This window comes from Erpetoichthys calabaricus, chromosome 9 (assembly GCF_900747795.2).
Source record: "Erpetoichthys calabaricus chromosome 9, fErpCal1.3, whole genome shotgun sequence".
Classification (NCBI taxonomy): Eukaryota; Metazoa; Chordata; class Cladistia; order Polypteriformes; family Polypteridae; genus Erpetoichthys; species Erpetoichthys calabaricus.
In genome coordinates, this window is record NC_041402.2 from 171,707,038 (window position 1) to 171,732,380 (window position 25,343).

A 25,343-nucleotide genomic window follows, 5' to 3' on the forward strand; every position below is an offset into this window, starting at 1 on the left:
GTGTGGAAATAGATTTTAGGAGAAGATAATAATGAAATTGTAGCTTCAGAGGTACAGGATAATGAGAGTGAACATAGGGTAGCTAGTGTATGAGGTGACATACAAATGCATTCTATAGAGCAGTTTTTAGAATCATCCAAACCAGTGAAAAATAGACAAGGAAACATTGATGTGCAGGTCCTGTTTAATATGTGCAGTGTGGCTGAGACAGCCATGAAACCCACGTGAGTGAGTGAGTGGAGGGAAATCATGCTTGTGTTAAGACGCAGTTCAACACAGACCTCTGGAGTAGTGATTGCCTTCTTCAAGCAATAGACACTCCTGAATGGTTAAAGAGCTACTCTGTAAGGAAAAGGCATCATTGGAGATGTGTCATTTAGTTTTTCATGTTTACGCTCCCACAATTGGCTAGAAGAGAGTGTGCTTTTTCAAATATCTTAACATTTGTCAGTCTCGCCTCCCAGTTGGGTGGAGTTGACCATCTAGCTGGCAAGAGATATGAACTGGCATGGTGTTTGTCACAGGCCTGCCCTGAGAGAAGACTCCAGGTGAGGGATTTTTACCCTTGCATAAAACCAAATGAAAAAAAGCCTGCGGGAAATCTTGTGACTGTTTGGCATGTGGAGTATGACAGCAAAAAGTTAATAATAATAATAATTCATTACATTTATATAGCGCTTTTCTCAGTTGGATGACTGTGTGTTTTTAGAAGGTGATTTTAACTGCAGAGAAATCATGCTGAGCCTCATTCCCAATCTATAAGAGACTTATGCCTTATCACAGAGGATCATGACTTACGCAGTGTGTGGAAGGCTCTATACTGGAAGCACAGGTAGTACACTAGTACACACATGCAACATAGTCTCTCTTCATCGCTAGGCTTGACAATTTTGATACTTTTGATCGTTATTTTATTCTTTAACATCCATTTCATCGTTTTTACATGTCTTTCACATTAGTCTTTATTGATATGTACTACAATAACACTATCTATACAGTCAAAAAGATCCCACTGGCATTTTAATATCCATCCATCCTTCAATCCATCTGTTTTCTTAACCTGCTTAATCAGAACAGGGTTGCAGGGTAGCTGGAGCTATTCCCAATACACCAAAAGAGATTTGATAATTTCTCTTGATTGAGATAATAGTGGGATACTTAGGCACAGATCTTACAGTTTTCTAAGCAGTACACTTTTTAATGTCACAAAGTGTTTAAATGAGTCATAGATTTTAAGGATGGGATGCTGGAGCTTAAACAGATTTAAAGTTTTGAGTCTGACATCCCATCCTGAGAACAGTTCTTTATACGGTACTAGGTTATATACTGTAAATGCCAGTTTTCTTTCTTTCTTTCTTTCTTTCTTTCTTTCTTTCTTTCTTTCTTTCTTTCTTTCTTTCTTTCTTTCTTTCTTTCTTTCTTTCTTGCTTGCTTGCTTGCTTGCTTGCTTGCTTGCTTGCCAGTGTCCATTTCAATTAAATGCTGATGCACACGTCTGTGGCTTTTTTTGTTTTTTTAAAGGTGGGCTTGCTGCATCAGATCCTCACTTGTACTGATTTGAGACTAAATTCCTGTACCTTTAAAAGAAAGCATCATGTAGCTTATTAAAATAAATAAATAAATCAAATAAATTAGGCACAGCATCTCAGCATTTCCATGGCAGCCAGGCATCACATGTGAATGATTCTCCCTAGCAGCACTGTCTCATGCAGAGGCCTTGTTTCAGGATGCTGTGGTGATTTAATTGCTCCAACAGTGTGGGGTATCATCACCAGCTACTACAGGCATACCCCCGATTCTGCAGCCTTTATCAAGCCTGGGGCATTCATTGAACAGAGCGCTGTCTGTCACACGGCAGATAGCCATCATCAGTCTCTCTCAGACTGGGAGACCACTGGCAGCAGCTCCAACTGATAAAACGACTTTCTCACTTGCTCCTATTTTGTATTAGGTGGCCTTAATACTCCTAACCTTTGGTGTTCTTCAACTCCTCGCTGAGAAGCTTATAGCAAGTGGTGAGCATTAATTTTTATTTAATGTCCCCTGGGGAACAGAATTATTTTTACATTTCAAGGCATTTCTTATCATGTTCGAAAAGAGAAGAGTAGGGATCAGCTACTGGCAGGGCTGGGATTTGGACAGCAAGCCTCCAGGTTTAATTCATTTACAGACCCGGAGCAAGGCAGTGGTGCAACTGGGAGCAAGCGTGGTTAAGAAGTGACTTTAGACTGGGGTGCATGTGTGATTGTAGAGTAAACTGACAAAAATCTGAAGCATATCAGAAATGGATTAGAAGGGGTAACTGGAGATGACAGGTGATTGAGAGACCGCAAAACTCCATCCAGTAGATCACATGTCTGCTCTAAAAAATGGAAACTAATATGAAAGTAATATCCAAATTTAGATCTGCAGTGCTTTTGGTACTTTACACACACACCGACAGAATTTTAAATCGAATGTCAGGTGATTTCCATACTATATATAAGTAATATTTAAACTGTTATCGCTGATAATTTTTATATTTGGCGTGCTTAAAGCTGAACTCTCTAGCAGCGTGTAAAGAAGTGATTTTGAAACTGGACAGTATATGGATTGTGTCCTCAGTTGATTTAGGCACTAGAAAAACTGTAAGCCAAAATGTAAATTAGAATGTTAGGTGATTTTGGTACTAGATACACCAGAACATAGTACATTGTATGTGATTTAGATACTAGACACATTGATAGGTTTCATCTAGATAGGGATTTCAGGTTATTTTGGTACTGAACTTACTGAAAGTCAGTACTTTGCTCAGTAGAAAAACACTGCTTGAACTCAGATCATTTACTCACTGGTACCCAGATATATGGCAGCTGCTATCCAGTCTTTTAAAAACTAGCACATGGTACTGCTTTTGATGAATTTATTAGAGATACACCCTGACCATAAAGAATCAAAATAGTTCTGCTTCACTGAAATATTGTTTTTGCTATGGTATCATAAATACATTATGTTCTGAGATTTCTTAGGTTAAGACAACTGAAGTTTCAATGTAAGTTTGTTACACCCATTAATCATGATGTAAGAGAGTACCAATGTGGTGTATGTTGATTAGCACATAAAATATTAATTTCATTCTGCCCTATGCTAATGACAATAAGGTCCCATAAAACTATAAATGACTAAGCCAAGAAGTGTGCACCTAAAGATTTTTTCATTGAGCTTTGAGACTCATTTAAATTTTGAACAAAATGGTGTTAATGGTGTCAAAAGCTGTTAATGAGGGTGCATTTTTGTAACAACACTGGGTTAAAAAAAAGTGATACAAAGACTATAAAAGGCACTGAAGCACTTTGATTATCTGGTGTGGTTCAATCAATGAATCAATAAAATATTTTATACAGTGTCTTTCTATATCAGGCATCTCCCTAAAGTAAAATTATTATCTATTTTGACAAAGGGACCAGGTAGATGAAGTGACACATAATGTCACTTCATCATCTAGGAAATGTACAGAGGCTATTAAAAAGGTAAATAACATGTTAGGTTAAATCAATAAAACTACTAAATATAAATAAAGAGACATTAAGCTCATACTGAATAATGCACTATTGAGACCTCATCTAGAGTACTGTGTACAATGCAGGTCACCACACAACAAAAAAAAAGACATAGCAGCACTTAGTCCTGATTTTAAAAATTCTCAACAGTATTAATGAAATAGATCCAGCCGATTTCTTTCAACTTAATGGTGAGTCACATCCTTGAGGACATCAGTGGAGATTAAGGATAGTGTATTTAGGACTGAGTAGAGGGAGCACTTCTTTACAGAAAGAGTTGTGGGAATCTGTAACAAACCTGTAAGTCATGTAGTTAAAGTAGAAACCTTGAACACCTTATATATTGGGGCAGCATAGCTATTAGCTAAACAAAAGAGTCTTATGAAATTAACTTAATAATCACCTCTCTTTTGTCAGGTTTTTTATATTCTTACAAAAACAGATTTTACTGAAAACCCTGTGCTTTATAACCCAATAACTAAGCCAGTAGGTCAGAAAATAAAATTTAATTTTATATTCAATTGTATTCAGTTTTATATAGTGCTCTAGCCATAATTTATGTCCTTCAAGAAACTTTTGGTGTATAAGTGCTTCCATATTTGTACAGGTACATTGACTTACTATGGCTATGCATACTATAAATGATGGGAAACTAATTAGAAAAATTGCTATGTACAATCTAATGTTTTATCCACTAGGCCAGATAATCAGACATGACTTTATATAGTTCCTTTTTCATTTGGAAATTGTGCATAAGATGGAAACATAGGTAGGTAAATTGACACTCAAAATTACACAGTGCTGTTGACTGAAATGGCATCCTTCTGAGTTACAGTTTACATCCTTACCCATTATACAAAACTACCCTCTGTTACTGCTTATTCACCTAATAATTCGTCTGCAATGTCTCCAGGCCCTGATTGTTGGGATTTCTTATTCAGTAGGATCTTCAGGACACAGAGATCCCTCCAAGAGGTGTACAGAAATGCCATCACTTCTCAGCACAAGTAAGGCCTGAATACTATATACATCTAGAGCTTCTTCTCTTCACCATGACACCTCACCTGTGTATTCTGGATCTGGATAGTTCCCTGGGGGATGGCTTGGGTCAGCACCTGACCCTGTGAGGTAACCATGGTAACCGGCTGGTACAAGGTCCCACCTGTTGGGAACAAAAGAGTGGCAGCAAAGACGAGATAAACTCAAAATGTCAATAACCCAGGGAGATACCTGTAGCGGCGGTAGAGCATTGTCATTCATACTAATAAATGCAACTGTTTAAACTTTTGAGGCTGACTGTGAGGCTCCAAACATCAACCTTCAGCCACATGCACCCTCTGTGAATTGTTAGGTTTGGCATTGGATGCAGAGAAGCAGAAGCAAATAAAAAAGGGAATGGTCTATATAATGCATGTAGCATTATGAGACACATTAGGAAAATAATTAAATGAGAGCTTTAGCCATAAAAATATTTGTGAGGAAAGTTAGGATTTGAGGCATTAAAGGCAACAAAAAGTTTTCCAGAGGAGAAAGAATAAACCAGAAGGTGCTAATAAGTTACAGACAAAGACAAAAAGTAGAGGACAATTGGTGCCAAGAGAAAGGAGTTAGTGGGCACAGGCTCCAGGGAAGAGTGAAAATAAAACAAAATAAAATGCATCACAAATAAAGTATGTGAAGTAAAATGGCCTCAGGGGAGTCTAGAGGGTCTCTTTTTGGGAAAAGAGGGCATTAGGAACATTTGGAGGAAAAGGGAACCTGGCACCATAGTAGTAAATGATGCAATTTCACAAGACCAGCAGTCACTGAGGGCCCCGCCTGAGATAAATAGGCAGCTGCTTTCTGTGCACACCCCCCACCTGAAACAACTTGCGAGTTGATGGTCGTCATGGCGACGTTGCCCTGCTGCAGAGCACTTGCAGGGACAACGATCCCGGAGGGGTTGACAGAGCTGGAGACTGTTGTCATGGAGGGGGCTGAGCTCTGTAGGAGGTCCTGGGTGTCGAGAGACACAGAGAGGGAGAGAGAGGGAGAGAGAGAGAGAGAGAGAAAGAGAGAGAGAAGTCATTTGTGGAGGAGTTGACAATAAGAAAGAGAAGTTAAAGACTTTTACAATATAACAACGCATACCAGGGCTCTGGATGAAAGGTAGACAAAAGGAAATAAGTATTAATATACAGATGCTGGACAAGCATAAATGGACTCCTGAAAAGGAAAATCTGCAGTTATATAGGGAATAAAAATTTTGAAAATAGTAATCAACAAAAATATACATTTGTAAACCACAAAAAGAAGGGAATGGGCAAATGGGAAAAGCATTAATTTCACAGCCAAGATTCTTCAGAACACACTTACACCCATGTTTTATTTTCAGGACAGTAAAAAAAGAATTCAAAGATGATGCCTTCATTAGGGTATTCTCACACAGTCCCACAATAATACACTCTAAAAACAATAATATATATTCACTGTTTACTCTAATAGAATATCTTTGAACTACTGGAGAAAGCCAGAGACCATGGAGGAACCCTTCATATCACATAGGTAGTTGGATAGAGAAGACCTTCAACTTTAAATAGAACCAGAACAAAGTGATATAAAGATGGCATAATTAGCTTTTGTGCCATCCTGCTGCATGCTTTTCTGTACTTTTCATTAAAGTTATTTTTATTTAAACAACAAAATGCACTGCAGCACCAGACCACACAAGAGATCTTAGAAAGCCACATCTGAAAATGTGAAAAATTCTCAAGCAGCCGTCAAGGAATATGAGGTAAACATGGGAACAGTGTAAAGTGACATTTCTGATATAAAAGGGATACCATAAAAAATATCTTTCAATTTATTGCTTTTTTTTCATTCTCATACTCAACACCATTATTAGTTTACAAACTAATTTTGGAGTTTTGTATTTTTGAGATATGCCTACCTACTATAATTAGGAAGGATTTTATATTACTTCCAATGATTTCATGAGCATAAAGGATTATTGGGATGTGCCCTTCTGCAAAAGAAATACACCTGTATATTTATAAGGGAACATATACAAAAGGTTCAAATGTCTATTGTTCTCACTTGCTTTGTTTAGGGGACCTAGAACTGACAATAGGGTCCACTAATAATTTTAAGTAAACATTGTAATCAATTATTATTATTATGTATTATTATTATTAGTGGATGTGCACCAATGGTATAAAATCCCATTGTTCTGGTTTTAATTATTAAGGGACCTTGCAGATGGCACAGCCCCCTGCTCTTCTTATTGACATTATCATGTACATTATCATATACTGCAAGAGTGGTTCCCAAAAGTTTTTGTTAGTGTTGCTGTCTTATTATTATTACTGAGTCACATTCCAAAAGTGCAATTCCTTGTAGTTCTTGTCGGCATTGATAAGGAGGCAAACAACAAATGTGCATTTTTCTCAGTAGTTCTTCATGCCATTACTAAAGGGCCATCCTGTTTATTTTTTGATTTTATATGCTGCATTAATCCCCCATTGTTTTTAGTCTTGTTATTGTAAATGAAAGTTGTGTCCACTATTGTTCTTAACATTACTTTTGTGGGGCATACACAAAAGTGTGGGGTTTACTTGTTCTCATTGGCTTTACCAGGGACCACAAATGGCAGTGTTGTTCTCTATTGTCTTTGTTGGTGTATTTTAAAGATGAGGCCCAATGTTGTTGTACTTATTATTATTTATTTTTGTTGTTCTTGTTGGCATTATTAGAAAAACAATACTGACATTGAAACCCTCAGTAGTACTTTTCAGTGTTGTAGATAGAATGTATGTTTTAATGTGTTCTTATTATTATTGAGGAGTGAATGGAAATATCTAAACTAGTATGCTAGTGTATGTGTGGTGTGTGCCTGCCTGTGATAGATTGGCACCCTGTCCAGAGTTTTTTCTCTTTGTTTCACCTTGCGCCTTATGCTAGCTAGGATAAACTTCAGCAGACTCTTACAACCCTGTTCACAACAAAGCAGGTTAGGAAATGCCTGATTGACTACAAGGTGTTTTCCTTTTTGACATTATTAAGAGGCCATATATTCACAATCTAGATGTGTTATGCTCTTTTCAGTTTGCTGTTCACTGTAACGATTACTATTTAATTGGTGGAAGGAGGCCTGTACTTAAGGTGAATGTCCTATTGTTCTTGTTGGCATTATTAAGGGCTTGTATAGTGGCAATGTAATTTCCTGAGGTTCTTTTTGGCATGCATCAAAGATGAAGGGTATTATAGTTTTTCTTAATAATATTATGAGACTATACATCGAGGATATGACCTCACCATTGTTTTTGTTGATGTATGGGTGACATTTGCCAGAGGTGCTGGACCATAATGAACTGTATTATAACTGGGAGACCATGCACTAATGGTGCAGTACCCTTATAATATTTTTAATATATACCAAAAGTGTGTTCAGCTGCTGTTTTGGTTAGTATTATTAGAAGACAATGCCCCAAATAACATGGCCTCCTGTTTCATGTCTTATTTTCCATTTGTCAGTTCTTTCAACTAGTTCTCCAGTTTCTTTTGGTATACATTTTATAAAAATTGGAAAGTCGATACAATCACCGTCTCTAATGACACATATAAAACACCTAATTTGTCAATGAGAATGTACTGAAGTTGCAAAATCTTTTAGGTTTTCAAAAGTTAATAGAAAGTTCTCAATTATTAATTTTAGAACTTCCAGATGTACTGAGAATATGTGCCAAACAAATACTAGTCATTATATTATATATAATCTTTACATTTACCAGTTTGGAGCTTTCAGGACTTCACATATTTATAATGGTCTCCAACAAAAATGTCTCCTACCTTAAGGTCATTCAACAATATCCTTCTACAGAATTGCTGGTGTGATCAAGGCAGAAAAGTGATAAGCTTTTCTGGAGAGCTTTCTGATCTTCATTTGTACAAAATAATTAAAATGCCTGTCAGTGGCCACTGAAACTGTAGCATTTAAAAATAAAGTGCTTAATAACAAAATCTGTTGAACTTGAACTGTAGACATCCTGATATCCTGTAATACAGTAATTTGCCTTAACAAAGTATTTTTGAAAAGGACATTTCTGTATTAAGAAAAGAAAATCATCTGACTACTAAAATCACACAAATAAGCCAGAACAGAAGTTCTATGTAACACACTAAAAAGATTAAAGGTTTCATTACTTGGCAGTGCACATCCTAACAAGCCCGTGGTCTGCTAAGTATGTAAAAAGAGACTGCTATACAAGCAAATATGACTCTTCTGGTTGCCATGGTGGAAATAAACTTCAAGCTGTATCCCCAGATGTATTATGCTAATAGCCACTGAACATTCACTAAATTACAAATTTTGATTTGAACCAATTAAGTTTCATGGTCTCTGTACCTGAACCAAATGACAATCCACCATAGAGCCCTGAGCAGTACTAGTAGCAGAAGTAGGAGTATGCAACCTGAATTTAGTATTCTATTTCTTGATTTACAAATATATGGTTTAATAAATTGTTACAGTCGGTTCGGAAATAATGAAATGATGTACAGTGCACACCACACCCACCACTAAATCTTTCTGAGCCAGTACAGAGTAACTAGTCAGCCTATGTGGAAGCATGATATAGATTCTTAGAGGAAATCTGTGTGGACACAGTGGGAAAAAGCAAATTCAAGCAACACAGGCTACCTAGGATTAAGGCCAATAACTCTAAAGCTGTAAGGCAGCAGCTGTCCTGCTATGCCACCCTTTACATTTTGAAGGTCTTAAACATTTTCTAGCTCATTTATCAATGTTTAATTTTTTTTTTATCTTTTTAGGGATTTTAGGGTGGCAAGTTGTCACTGTGGAAGCTGTTTGCAGATTGCAGCTCTGGGAGTCTGGTTTATTTCCATGATAGATTCCTTTCTTTGTGCAGATAACATGTTCTCTGAGTCCGTGCAAGTGTTGTCTAGCTCTGTATGTTTCTCTCACACACCAGACAACATTGTATTAAATTAACAGATAATTTTAAATCAGTCTGGTGTGAGTGCATGTGCACTGGTGTCCCAGTCAGATTTGGCTTTGTCTCATCCTTTGAGGCCTCTGTGGCTGGCTACAAACTTCCAGATAGTGAATGAATGAATTTTACCATTATGGAATGACATCCTCTAGCTACAATTTGTGGCCCTTATCAAATTCATAGCCTTCATTCTGACTTTACACATATTTCCTGTAGCCTTTATATAACCTCTGGATCTTGACAGTGCTTCTGTCACCTATTTAATTTTCTTTTAACTTTTATTGAATTTATCGATCCATAAATTGTCAAACCTGGTTATTTCAGTTGAAGCTCTAGAACCTATTCTAGCAGCAACAAGTGCAGGACAGGTGCAGGAAGCAATATAAGATGGAAAACAATTCCCGTGCAAGGACATAGTCAAACAAACACATTTACACTAACTCATACCAGTCCAATTTAGAATCAGCAATTTGGGTTGTGCATACTTTGAAGAAAACCCCCACTAGGCATGGATAGAACAAACTAAATGCACACAGAGAGGGACAAGGCCAGGATTTGATTCTAGGAGCTGTGAGGCAGTAGTGTTAACTTCTAGACCTTATACTGCACTTAATTCCATGTTTTTCTTATATTTGATTTGTCAATAGCAATTCCTGTCTTCATTTATTAATGTTATTAATGAACTGCTTGTACAGTTCTCTCTCATTTATATTTTTGGACTTATAATTTGGAAGTAAATTTATTTTAATCCTGTTTAAAAAATATATTTTTGCATGTTAAGTGTAAGTATTTTGTGCCATACAATTTCATTGTAGTATTATATTACAAATCAGTTTTATGATATATAATTCAATGACTTATCATGTAGGCAGCACGGTTCTTGGGACTACTGGTCAATACCTTCTGAGCCATGGCTTGAAAAGTTGACCTAACCACTATTTGTGTGTTGTCTCCCCATCCCAATAATGTGTGTGTTCAGTAAGCTAACTCTAAACTGGCCCAGTGTAGCCCTGAGAAGGACTGAAATCCCAAAATAGTTTGTTTCCTACCATCTCTTCACGTAGCTGGTATAGACCATTGCTCCTTGTGGTTCTGTATTAAAATAAGTGGGTTCAAAAAAATAGATGGATGGACTTTATGATTTGAAAATGATGAAACTTTTAATTATTTTTATATTGTGCACTATCTTACAAGTCACTTCAATGCATTCTGTGTATGCTGATTTTGTAAGTGGCCTTGAGCAAAAACATTTGCTATATACTGTAAATACATACATACAAATACATACAATAGGCTACATATTTCACATTTTTAGAAACTCCCATTTTGATCTATGTACTTCTTCTCATTTTTATTTTGTATTTTCAAACTAAGTTACAAATACACATTTTTAAACTTTGTTTTGAAACTTAATTCTCTGACATCATTAGTAGTACTAGGGTGTTGTACCGTGTTAGCCATTATGAATACAGAGAAAAACCAAGCAAAATGACACCTTTTATTGGCTAACTAAAAAGATTACAATATGCAAGCTTTCGAGGCAACTCAGGCCCCTTCTTCAGGCAAGATGTAATCAATTGATTACATCTTGCCTGAAGAAGGGGCCTGAGTTGCCTCGAAAGCTTGCATATTGTAATCTTTTTAGTTAGCCAATAAAAGATGTCATTTTGCTTGGCTTTTCTCTGACATCATTAGGAAATTTAAAGGGAGAATTAGTAACAGGGGCAGTTCCCAATTGTTTACTCTCCATTTAACCAAATGAGGTCTTTCTCAATTTTTGGTACATTTTTGACATTCACATTGTTATTTCTATTAATTTCCCTGAAATATCAGTCACATATTCAAATTCTCATCAGAAACCTCCTTCTGCATTTCACCATTAATAATCTTTTCCCTCGACCTATTGCACATTGGCTGTGGTTATCATTAGCTTACCCTACATTTCCTCCAAGTTTACTGACCTTATTGTATTTAACTTTCTTACCCTATTGGCATCATTCTAAAGTTTCAACATCTCTGATTTCAAACAGCATATTGTGCATCACAATGTCTGACTTTTTGAGGACTTTTCACTGTCAATACTATTAATCTTGGTTTATAGCATGGTTTATGAATCAGTAGCCCTAATCGACTTACCCAACGTGGCTTTCCATTTAACCTCAAAATACTGGAATGCCTCTCTTAACATTTTATCATCAACAGGCTTTAGTGATGCATCTTCCTCCTGCATAATTGATACTTCACCATCATATCAAGAGGGCTCCTGACAATATTTCAGTTATAGAAGACACCTTTTCCAGAGGCCTCTCAATAAATGAACTCTGCTGACATTTTTCACATGACACTATGTAAGTGTGAATATGGGCGCATCCATGATTGTGCATACTGTTCAGAGCTGGTGCCTCCTTTGTATTTAAGATTTGTAGTGTTTCTAACTGATCATTAATTTAAGATTTAAAGTCATATTTACAAAAAATGAAATTTGCCTTCTTTAGTGGTATCGAAATAGACAAAAAATAAAACATAGAAGCACAACGTATCTCCATGTGTCAGCATTGCATGTTATATGGTCACTGGATCTGGCATCTAGTCCTGCAGTAATAGACACATGATGGGAGCTGTTCTTGGCATGGTGACCTGTCAATTCTAAGACACACTCAATGACACACATACTAATTAATGCAGGCACTCCAAGTCAAAACCAGACCTGGGTTTGTGAGAATACAGCCTCACCTACTGCACTATTGCTCTGTCCAACATTAATGTCAGTCACAGTATAAATAACATTTGAGAAAGCTATTTAAAATGTAGTATTTTATAAATAGCTGTAGTTGTTTATCAACTTTATGATTTTATACTTTTATAACCATTTATTATTGACTTTTAAAATGTTAAAATTTCAGAAAACACATCAATCCATTGACAAATAAAAAAATTCTGCTTATCCAATATTATTATGTCGATTACAGTTTAATAGGGCACACCATTTTATCATAATATAATTTGAAAATGTAAGACGCCATGTCATCATGCGATTCTCAGATTAAATGTGTATAAATTCTTATCAGCCACTTTGCATCTGGAAGGCTTGGATAATTGCAGTCATTCAATCTGCAAATGTAAGAGTCCTTCAGTTAACCATTTCAAAATAATTTACCGGTAATATTTGTGTCATTTGCCTTTTAAATGCAAACTTCTGGAATAGTCTTCACAAATTTAGGATTACAACATTCTTTGCCATTGAATGCTACAAATAAGCAGTGCCTATCTCTTTAAAATGGTAATTGTAAAAGACCATTGACAAAATGATGTTTAGTGACAGAGATTTTATATTTCATTACTTTCTGAGCTAATAGCTTTCCTGTATGTAGACTGTTTTTTATCTACTTGTCTTTTTAAATCATTTTGTTTTTTCTTTGCTATCTCTAGCCTGCTCTTCAGCAAGACACTTTTACCTGAGAGCCTTTAATATTTTAGATAGATAGATAGACAGACAAGATAGATAAACTGCAGCTGCTTGTTTCTGTATAGTTGTTGGAGACAGTGTTTTATCTATCTGTTACAAATTTTGTAAAATAGAAGGTTCTAACATTTGTGTTGTCTCTTAGTACTACCAATATATCTATCTAAACTTGACAAAGAAAACTACTGAGATCAATCTGTCTCTTGTGTTTGTTAGAGATTGCTACACAAAGCCTACAAACATGGTCACCACATCCACTTAGTATCACTGGTAAATCTAAGTTCATGATAGATATCAGTAGATCACATGTGAGTTGACATTCTAGTGTGGTATCTTACTAAATTGATCAAACATTCAGTAGCAGATATGGCATGCTTGTGAATAACAAGCTAGGGCAGCCCCCAATTTTAAACTCTATTGAAGCATGTACATGTAACATTAACCTTCAGTCATGCTCAAAAGTCTGCTGGTGATGCTCAGACACATAGTTAAGATTTCAAAATAGCACTGAACAATGAAATTAAATTTACACTGACATATAGTTCAGAGCTGCTTTGTCACATAAACACGTGCCTGTACAGCAAAACAGACTGCCAGTTGGCTGAACTACACACTGTGTACCATGTCCCTCTGCAAGGTTTCATTCGCTGTAAGATGAGCTCCACTATGAACTGTTCAGTCGCTTGCCTAGGTGCTATGAAACTGTCCATACACTACTGGTAAAGACATTTCCCTTTTTATCTCCAGCATTCAGTATATTATCTCAGTGAGTGCTGCAGCAAATATCACACATGTTGAAAACAGAATATTCAGTAGCCAAGAAAAAACATTTAAAAAATATATGCCTCTGCCACCTTATGACATTATGATATTGCCATCCTAATATTGCATCATGACCTGGACAAAGTCCAGGTATGATTTATGACACTAAAGTGATCCAACTGATTTGTTTTATTTATTTTTTTTGCTTCTCCCAGGCGTTTGCAGCACATTTGATAACACAGGGAGGAAATACTAGGTATTGCTAAAACAAATTATAGCCTAATAGAGGTATAACATACTGTATTTGTATATGAAAATGAAACAAACAGATAATTACATCAACATTCACATTTCAGATAATCTCACCGTGAATGCTACTGCTGCCCATATTGTTCGACACTAACTCACACTCCTCTACCTGACTTTTTCTGTTGGCTTATATCTAGTTATGATCTAGTCCTCAGTTAACAGCCTTCACATAAGTCTCTCCAAGAATTATCTGTATAGTTTCAGCTACCTATAAGACTCTGTCTGCTGTCAACAAACTAGCCTAAAATATGACTTCAAAGGTTCATTATTGCAAAGTCAACATTTACCAGGAGCAGTCTCCTTCATATGCCACATTAAAGAGATGGGTTGCAGAATGGCAGGACACCTCTTGAAGGTCTAACTGGACATCAGTATCACGAATAGATAAAGACTTTGCTACCATGGAGTGAGTAATAATAAAGATTTGAAGAGTGATAGTATGAGACAAACACACCTGTGAACAATTTTTAATAATGTTGAGGGTGTATTCCTTTTTGATTAACATGCCTCAAAAGGCCAAATAGCTGTTCTATTGAGGGGATTTGCTTTGGTATTGCGGTAATTACTTAGGGATAGTAGCAAGGAAAACTGTTGACCAAATCACTTCTACTTGACAATAATGTTCCTGTTCAGACTAAACTGACTACAAAGGTGAATTACTAATGTTGCACTGCAAAACTAAATGTTTAAAGAGTTCATTCCCATCCATTCTGCAGACTCCCCAATGTGACTAGCATGTGTTTTCCTAATCACAAATGCCACCTCATTGGGATGTCTTATGCTTATGATGAAAGAATCATGTCAGCTACATAGAAGCAGTTGCAAAAACAAGCATTTTATCTGTTTGACATAGCATAGGATTTTAAATATATAATATATTAATTGTTTTGATGTTCAAGATAATTATATGGAACAACACATTTCTTATTTTGTCAAGCTCATATTTTTTTCATTTACCCCTCATATATTTATTTTTGCAAGCCATTCTATACAAATACTAATGGTGGGTCTCGCTGTGACAAAATTGTTGGCACCTATAGATCTACCAGCCTGGGTTCAGATCCTGCACCTGGTCTCAATATGTGTGGAGTCTGGTGTTCTGCTTTGTCTGTTTGAGATTTGCTTTAGGCATTCTGGTTTCCTCCCCTATCGATTAACATAAAACTTTTGTGATAATTGGCAACACTTAATTGGCCTTATTTAGGAAGGTGTGGCACATGAATTGACTCTGCAATTGATTGACATTCTATCCAGGGATAGTTCCCTATCTTGCACCCAGTGCTTCAGGGAGAATCACTGGTTATCCACAAAACTGTAAACATTTGCAGGTGCATCTTTCAATTTTAGAAGAATCATGTCTCTCTTACTCTGGTGCATTACTCAAGCACAATGATAGACTGTGTAAGTAGTAAATGCTGCTAGTGGATTTTAAGAGGCCGCTAGAAAATTTTTAAAATGAAGCCTTAAGATCATGACACCCCTCATTGTGGTCTAAGTATAATTTTACTTCTTTAAGCTGGATATTATGCACACTTAGTCTAAACAGAATACAAATGTAATGACCTCTCCACTCCAACAGAGGGCAGCAAACTCTGTCAGAAAGTTTTCTTGGCCATAGAGGCTGGGAGCCAAAGCCTCAGTAACATCCCGGATCACCTTCTTCCAGCATCTACTTGTATGTTTATGGTCTCCAGCAGGCTTAAAATCAACACAAGGCTGACTGTCTCAAGAGAAAAGGCCTGTTCCCCTTACAGGCAGATTTCAAATATACTTGGCAAACGCATAAAGCCAGACTTCTGGATTTCTAGTTGTCTAATATCATTTGTTTCACTAATGTAAGTCCTTAGAATATTTCCTCTCTATTAAAAAACAACAGAAACAAGATAAAACAATTAGTTTTGACATTCTGTAACTTTAGGTTAGAGGTAAAAAAATTTGGAAAAATAAGTCACTTACTTTGTTTATTGATACAGCAAAAGAATGTGTATGGATAAACAAATTCTTGAAGATGTCCTTAACAATCACAGATAAATAAATCAAACATTAGGCAGCTAGACATTTAAATTTAAAAGACTCCTTTCAGCCATCTCCAACAAATTTTGATAGATAGATAGATAGTTCTTTATTTATCCCAAAGTATTATTAGTATTTTACAGATCCCCCAGCTTAATAAAGTTGTTAATAGTCTTCTTAAATTTGGCCTGTCACCTAGTCAAATGATTATGCTACCCTTCTCACTCAAGTATAAATAAATACATAGTCCCTTAAATTAATACTTCATTTTTCTTTAATGCACTTTAAACACTCTGACTGGGTACAAATCTTGGAAATATCTAAGGACCTTGGAGTAGAACCACTATTTTTCCTGGTTGAGAAAAGCCAGTTTTGATGGTTTTGGTATGAGGTGCCCTCAGATGTCTCTCTCTCTGGAGGTGTTGAAAGTACAGCCTACTGGAAAAAGACCAAGGGTCAGATGGAGAGATTATAGGTTTAAAAATATAATGATGAAGACTGAATACTACTAAGCACTCTCATTGATCTTTAAATATTTGACAGTCAGTTTGATTTGGAACCGCACATAGACTTCAGGCCCAAGATTCCACACTTTGCCTTCAGTTTTTAAATCCTTTTGCTTTATTCTTCTTTTCTATCTCTTGAGCCATTCCTGAATGTAGAATGAATGCCAAGGAGTAAACCTGTATAAAAAACATGTATTTATAACAAAAATGCACTATTAACCATAGATAAGTACTTCATCAGTCTAAGGTTAAACTAATATTGGATATAGCAATAGAAAACCTACAATTCCAAAGGAATACAGTATACAAAAAAGTATAGAATACACAGCATTTAGGTGCAAAACTACTTTTAGTTTTGGGAAGTGTCTTTGTATCTTTATACTGTATATAATACGCTACCGTGGCTGTTCGTTTGTCTCTTCCAGGATTTTAAATCACCTGTAGCTCGCAAACCGCTTGACCTATTGACCTGAAATTTGGTACGCATATACTATGTGACCTCTACTATTCGCTTTCGGGGTGATGATTGACCTCAAAGGTTATTCTTATTTTTATTTTATTGTAGAATCAACTCTTGGCAGCAGCCAGCAGGACGGTCATGTGGTGCCAGTTTAAATGAAAAATTAAAGAAAATATACTATGTAATTGCAATACAAATACCGACTTAATCAGTTTAACCTGAAAAATACATGGAAATTAGCTAAAAACCCAAACTTTCATCATTTTTTTAATGTTAACTTTCTTGTAGATTTTTATTGGATAAATATATACAGGTATATATTGATGCTTATATTATCAGACCTCTTCATATCATATAATCATTGATAAAGAATCTGGTAGATGTTACAAGTATTTTGTTTGCATAGTCCATTACTTTCCTAAGCACAAGTTTGCCCATAATAAAATATTGAAATAGCAAAAACAACCTTTAGAGATGTGAACATTATGTCATTCTAGAACCACTTTTAAAAAAAGAGATCAGCTGACTGGAAGATTTCCTAGGTGGTCTTTACTGTTTAGTTGCCATTTTTTTATCATTTACTGTGCATTTTTTAATTATTTACTTTCATTTGTGAAGTTGTGGACACATCAGCCAAAAGAAGAAGAATATAATATGTATATAACAGTATAAATTTAAAATATTACAATCATCAAGTTATTGGAAAACTGAACTTCTGCTTATGAGGTATGGGCAAGTCAGTCTGGCTCAACAGTAAAAAAGAAAGAAAGAACAAGATTTTTTTCTTTCTCCTCTTTCTGCGACCTCCACGTCTCAACAATTAGCCCATCCTCATTATCGTTTTGCATTCTAATTATCTCAGCCTAAAGAAAGATAAAAAAAAAAAAAAATCTTGCGGCAGGCAGGCAGCAGGCTGGATTTCCATCTCATTAACTTTCTCCTCGTTATTTTCTGGAAAATTACGGATTAAAAATAAAATGTGCATCTCAATTTGCCAGGGCACTGAAACTCATCAGCGCACTTCTGCTCACCCCACGTCCAGCACCAAACCCCATCCTCTGTTTCTCCATCTCTCTCTCTCTCTGTCTCTCTCTCTCTCTAGGACTGTGACGTCTGTGGCTTTTAGTGTGTCTCTTTTATCTCTCTTGCCATCCAGTCTCCTTTTTCCTTCTTTTTATCGCTCATTCGCTCTTTCTCTCTAATCGCTCTGGACGTGCCTGGTTACCGTGGAAACACACAGAAAGAGGAATTAATAAATTACAAAATGCTGGCGTTCCTTACTGTGTCCTCCATAGACTCATGCTAGTGCTGGGACTGAACAAACATCACAGGATGGGTAGCCTTCCATGCCAGTCCTTGGTTGACCACATTCCAGGGCAGGCTGGCTCAAGTCAGTTTTTCAGTTGATGTTAAGAAATTTGGGTATAGGAATGCCAGCTATTCATGTCAACCACATGACACTGAACTTCAGCAGTTTTCTGTCACAGGTACTGGAAGCATGATTTGTGTTATAGCAGGATGACTAAAACTTTTATGTACACACACAGGTTTCAATGGCCACTGATATATCACTAGATTTATGAGAATTATGTAGTCATTCCTCAAAGGATTAAGCACCTCAGGTATCAGAAGGAAAAAATTAAAATTTTCACAGTTCAGCTAAAATAGTAGAGCTGAGATGCCATAGCTGATGAACGGTGGGACGGGACACAAGTGCTCCAGTGCAATGGCACTTGCCAGATTGTTGAGAGCTCTTAACGTTTCATTAACCTTACTTAAGCTACCTAATTATTTGATCACTTGGACATTGTTTTGTTTATATTGTCTGCTGCAGCTATTGATTGACAAAATGTCTATGGTTCAGTCTGGACTGCTTCTTACACTGTGGCATCAAGAAACAGCAAGATTTCATGGTTTTACTCAAAGCAGATGTGTGGCACTTGAGTTGTGACAATGTGGTCTCAGAAACCCTGCAAATTACTTCTTATTCCTTAACTTACAAAGTGATGACTCAGTGGAAAACAATAAGAGGACCCCAGCTCTCAATATTCCAGATGATTTACAAATACATAAATAAGGAAACATAAATATAGTAGCCTTGAAGTCTGGTCTTGTATGGTTTCTAAAGGTACTGGTGTGTTGTTCAACCATCAATCATCAGTCAAGAAATTAACCTTCATCCATAACATCATTTTCAAATGGACTTAATCCATTTCATAATCAGGAGGATCAGAGTTTACCCCAGCAAAATCAAGGCACTAAACAAATCTAGATGGGTCAATGGTTGTTCACAAGGCACACTCATTCAAACAGAGCCAACTTAGGGTTCTGCTCTACTCAACACAGATCTTTAGAATTTGGGGTATAATTGGAGTACTTAAACACAGGGAGAATTTAAACTTCACATAGATGGAGACCAGGTCAGGGTCTAAATCCATGATTCTGCAGATAGCAAGAACCAGCACTAACCAGTATGTCATCCTGTATAGTGTTACAGAACAAATACAGTAGATCAATTAAATTTTGGCAAATATTTATAGGGATGACACATATCAGGTTAAGTTATTTATGTGCATTCTTGTTCTGCCAGTAGGCACTTAGCCTGCAGCATCAGGGTGAGTACTTTTGAAGTTCAAGTGACTATACAAATTACAGTGAATTGCTTAATTTCATGTCTGAACAACATGCAACAAAATTAGACCAATGTGACCATTAAAACTTGCAAAGAGTAAATCACCTTTTAAATACTGTTCTGGTGACAGAATACACTAAGCAGAAGACATAACCAAAAAAGAAACAAAAATTTCAGTCCAGAGAGCTTAATCACTAACCTGACATTATAATAAAGATTTTTTTAAATCAAATTTTGAACAAGGTCCTTCATTTTTTTTATATAAAAGACAGAACCTTTAATGCAAACCCTATCTCTTAAACAAGCTGAAAACAACAATAGCAACAGGAAAGCATCCTTGCATTCAAAATCCAATGAAAACTTCAGACTGACTCTATAGACATGTTAGCCAAAACAACAGAAGTAATAGCTAAAATAATATACTTTTAAAGAATTAAAAATAGAATAAAGCATTAAACCTGTTAACATTCTTGTTAACTAGTGCCTTTCATACTTAACATTGTACTTAATTTCAGTGTCATGAGGACTAGAAGTTAATCTGAGTGCAGGGCAGAAATGAGACCAGCCCATTGGCAAAATCCAGTTATGCACACAGCCCCAGGGTAAAATTGAAAACACCAATTCATTAACATGCACATCTTTGGGGATGTGGGAATAAAATCCACATGGCCACAGTGACACTGTGCAAAAAGGTAGGCTTTGAACCAAGGACTGATGGGCTGTCAGCACACACAGCTGTGCTATGAAACCACCAGTTAACAAACTGCATCAATAAATGAGGGGAAACTTTAAAGTAATTATATGATTAAATGATAAAACTTACATGAATTCACTTCCTGAAGTCATTTAATTCAGTGTGCTTTACTGATGAGCCAGAGCCCATTTCAACCAAATAAAGCTAAGAGGTACAAGGCAAAAACAAATCTTGGTCAGAAGGACATTTTCTAACAGAACACACTTCTACTTTGACACAGGACAATTTCATCATTGCTAATGAGAACTGTATGTCTTTAGGCTGTAGGACACAACCACAAATACAACTCTATCACTATATGACCAAACAGTCTGTCTTGGTTAGAAAACTGGAGTAGATTCAGGAAAGCCATGTAAACACATACTGTATATAACACATGAACTCCAATGAGTGGGCCACCAGCTCTGCAATCATGTAACACTGTAGGAGGAAAACGTCTCTATTAATAAAAGGAGAAATATCAAATAAAACACATTTGGCTAAAAGAAGAAACGCATTTCAAAACACACAGAAACAAAAGAAAGTATGAACTCCTGGTCAGCCGAAAAAATAATAATGTGATTAAAAACAAATTGAGGACAGACTCCTACAATATCTTGTCAAGAAAAAGCTAAACATCTTAAGAACTGGAGAACCTCTGAGATGAACAGAAACAAAGTTTCGGATTATGGGTATTTTATACAGTATAGTGAGGGCACAATATTTTCAATAAAAAGTGATCCACCCAAAGAAGGCATACCAAAAAGGGAAGAAATTGCTAAAATGGACCATTACTTTCAGATATAATAAATTACAGTTAGGTACATAAATATTTGGACAGAGACAACTTTTTTCTAATTTTGGTTCTGTACATTACCACAATGAATTTAAATGAAACAACTCAGATGCGGTTGAAAGTGCAGCCTTTCCGCTTTAATTCAGTTGGGTGAACAAAACGATTGCATAAAAAATGTGAGGCACCTAAAGCATTTTTTTTAACACAATCCCTTCATTTCTGGGGCTCAAAAGTATTGGACAAATTAAATAACTGGAAATAAAATGTTCATTTCTAATACTTGGTTGAAAACGCTTTGCTGGCAATGACAGCCTGAAGTCTTGAACTCATGGACATCACCAGATGCTGGGGTTTCCTCCTTTTTAATGCTCTGCCAGGCCTTTACTGCAGCGACTTTCAGTTGCTGTTTGTTTGTGGGCCTTTCTGTCCGAAGTTTAGCCTTCAACAAGTGATATGCATGCTCAATTGGGTTAAGATCAGGTGACTAACTTGGCCATTCAAGAATTTTCCACTTCTTTGCTTTAATAAACTCCTGGCTTGCTTTGGCTGTATGTTTTGGGTCATTGTCCATCTGTATCATGAAACGCCGCCCAATCAATTTGACTGCATTTAGCTGGATTTGATCAGACAGTATGTCTCTGAACACCTCAGAATTCATTCAGCTGCTTCTGTCCTGTGTCACATTATCAATAAACACAAGTGTCCCAGTGCCACTGGCAGCCATGCACGCCCAAGCCATCACACTGCCTCGACCGTATTTTACAGCTGATGTGGTATGCTTTGGATAATGAGCTGTTCCACACCTTCTCCATACTTTTTTCTTGCCATCATTCTGGTAGAGGTTGATCTTGGTTTCATCTGTCAAAGAATGTTTTTCCAGAACTGTGCTGGCTTTTTTAGATGTTCTTTAGCAAAGTCCAATCTAGCCTTTCTATTCTAGAGGCTTATGAGTGGCTTGCACCTTGCAGTGCACCCTCTGTATTTACTTTCATGCAGTCCTTCTCTTTATGGTAGACTTGGATATCGATACGCCTACCCCCTGGAGAGTGTTGTTCACTTGGTTGGCTGTTGTGAAGGGGTTTCTCTTCACCATGGAAATGATTCTGCGATCATCCACCACTGTTGTCTCCCATGAAGGTCCAGATCTTTTTGCGTTGCTGAGTTCACCAGTGTTTGCTTTCTTTCTCAGGATGTACCAAATTGCCACTCGTAATATTGTAGCACTTTCTCGGATGGGTTTTTTTCTGTTTTCGCAGCTTAAGGATGGCTTCTTTCACATGCATGGAGAGCTCCTTTGACCGCATGTTGTCCGTTCACAGCAAAATCTTCCACATGCAAGCACCACACCTCAAATCAACTCCAGGCCTATTTATCTGCTTAATTGATAATTACATAACGACGGACTTGCCCACACCTGCCCATGAAATAGCCTTTGAGTCAATTGTCCAATTACTTTTGAGCCCCTGAAATGAAGGGAATTGTGTTCAAAAAATGCTTTAGTTGCCTCACATTTTTATGCAATCGTTTTGTTCACCCCACTGAATTAAAGCGGAAAATCTGCACTTCAACTGCATCTGAGTTGTTTCATTTAAAATTCATTGTGGTAATGTACAGAACCAAAATTAGAAAAAAGTTGTCTCTGTCCAAATATTTAAGGACCTAACTGTATATGTCTGTCATATGAATGTATTTTTTTTTCATTATAAAACTGTAGGGAGTGAACCATCCTGGGATGCCTTTCCATTACCAGAAACCTCTGCACTCAAGTCACTGTGTTGATGTGAGACAATGGATAACACAGCCAGTGTGGTCTATCTTTTATTGGAAAGACTAATGTTGGGGTCAACAGCTGTTAAGAGGTCATACTCCTCATGTTCCTATTGTGGAAGAACATGTAAAACCTTTGATTGCTTTGGGCAGTACTTTGCCTATTTTGTGTAGGCTTTTGCTATTATCTTCTTGCTTGACCAAGTTTAATTTTATCAGCTTTTATTGATAAATTATTTACTGTCCTTTTCAAGACATACCATGTAAGCTCAGCTTTTATGTTAGTGGATCATGTTCTCTAATTAAAAGAATCAAAGTGTAATATTAGCATTTTTCCCGAGGAGTATTCTGTATGTGCAGAAGCTGTTGTAGGCTAGTAAAGACTGAACTATAAATGACCATCCACAACACTCTATTAAATGAGATTAAACTATTTATAGTATTTAAGCCTCCCCACATTTTTTAAGTAAAGGTTTGGCAATTCTCTTATCTAAACCAAGAGTGTTTGCTTCTTCCACAATTTGTTGTCTGACATGGAAAGAGAAACCTCCTGTTGTGAGCCAACCTTCTGGATAGCAATTGTAGATCTGAGAAAGCATCCAAAAAGCATATATAATAGATAAAGAACATTTTTTCTAAAAATGAAACTCTTTCTTGATTTGTGCCACCCTGGTTCTTACCTGCTGGTAATGGTGAATACATATCTGAAAGTATTATTGTCTAGAAGTAGTTTTCCTTTGGGCATTATTAATTCTTTCAGAGATGCAGAGAGACCTGGGCCTCCTCACGAGAAACAAACCTTGGACGGTGGACCACAGGGCTTTCTAGGTGTTGTTCCTTACCCTTCCAACCCCCTGGCCACTGTAACTGTGCTGAGAATCTAATGATCATTTTAAAAAGGGCACCTTCATGATGGAAGGAAGGAGAAGTGCTGCCATAAGTAAATACCTTGGAGGCAAGTGAGAGATTGTTTTTTGATTATGCAGTATGTTTTGGTCAGTATGCTCATGAAACTGCCACCCGCTTAATTTGTCACTTTATATTTCTCCCACTATTTACTTCTCCCTAAAACAGATGGCTGATTGAGCTCTTTTATCCCAAATTTAAACAGGATGTTTACTGCTTACCTTTTCACTATTTTAGGCCATTTACTGCATTTAAACTGATTACATTTCAAGAGAAACTGGAAATAGACAGACAGACAGACAGACAGACAGACAGACAGACAGACAGACAGACAGACAGATAGATAGATAGATAGATAGATAGATAGATAGATAGATAGATAGATAGATAGATAGATAGATGTGAAAGACTCTGTATGATAGATGGATGGATGAATTAAAGACAGCCTAAAATGGAAACAACTACATAAAAGATAAATATACAGCCAAAATGTGACAAACAGTATATAACAGACATACAAACAGGATATTCAAGGAAGTACAGTATATAAATTACATACACTCTTTTCCAGTGAAATTAACACTTTAAACTTCCATTAAATTTCTCAGAAAATGAAACACACTCTGATTCAATTTTTTGTGATTAAATATTAAATGTTATATAAGAACACAGCAGCATGCTTAAGTCCAGTTACAGCTTTAGACATTTTTGGAATATATTATTTAATTGAAACAAAAACAGATAATTTCACGCATTCTGAGAAGTCCTGTTCTTACTGAGAAGGCCACCATTACTAAACTGTGAGGCATTTTTTTAACACATATGCCCTCATATGTGTCAGTCAGCCATTTATAAGTTTGTGTGGGAGGTTTTGGCAGCTGCCTCTTTGCCATTTTAAATCTGCACTGAGCCTTTCAGGGACCAAGTAGTCTGTTCAAACATGTTACCTGCTCACTAACTAGATTTGTTTTGCTCACCTGCTGAACGCTGAGGGAATTATGTGTGGGGGAGTATGGCCCACCCAAGTCATTACGAAGAAGGTTGTCACTATGCATCTTGGTCTTGAGGCAAGTGATGTAGCGGTTGCAGAAGTCCTTGCAGAGCTCATTGACTTTCTCCAGTTCCAGCAGGTGGATCCGCAACACCTGGATTGCCTTCACCATCTGGAAGGGATTAATAGATTGTTATACTGGGAGTTGCCTGTCTCTTCAGACCGCACACTTAGGCACAAGGCAAATGACAACAGTGACGACATGGTATGGCTTACTTGGTTAGCTTAATAACCACACTGAAAGAGCTCAAGAAAATGTAAAAAAGAATGCCACAGTAATTGCAAATACATAGGGGGCACTTTATCTGATCAGCAATGAGCATCCTTATTTTATTTTCAATGGGATTTTATTATTACTATTATTGGATCATGTTTGTGAGGCATATTTTTATCTATGTATTTGTCCCAATCCATTA

General features: G+C 36.6%; 1 protein-coding gene across 6 annotated transcripts in view; it reads right to left on the bottom strand.

The window, feature by feature from the left end:
* pknox2 (pbx/knotted 1 homeobox 2) overlaps positions 1–25,343 on the bottom strand; it is a 275,865-nt gene that overhangs the window by 19,802 nt on the left and 230,720 nt on the right. For all 6 annotated transcript variants that reach the window (XM_028810406.2, XM_028810404.2, XM_028810405.2 and 3 more), the window contains 3 exons: positions 24,854–25,039; positions 5,399–5,534; positions 4,604–4,701 (listed from right to left, as the gene is read on the bottom strand). In XM_028810406.2, the coding sequence (XP_028666239.1) occupies positions 4,604–4,701; positions 5,399–5,534; positions 24,854–25,039 (420 nt within the window). The remainder of the gene's footprint in view (positions 1–4,603; positions 4,702–5,398; positions 5,535–24,853; positions 25,040–25,343) is intronic.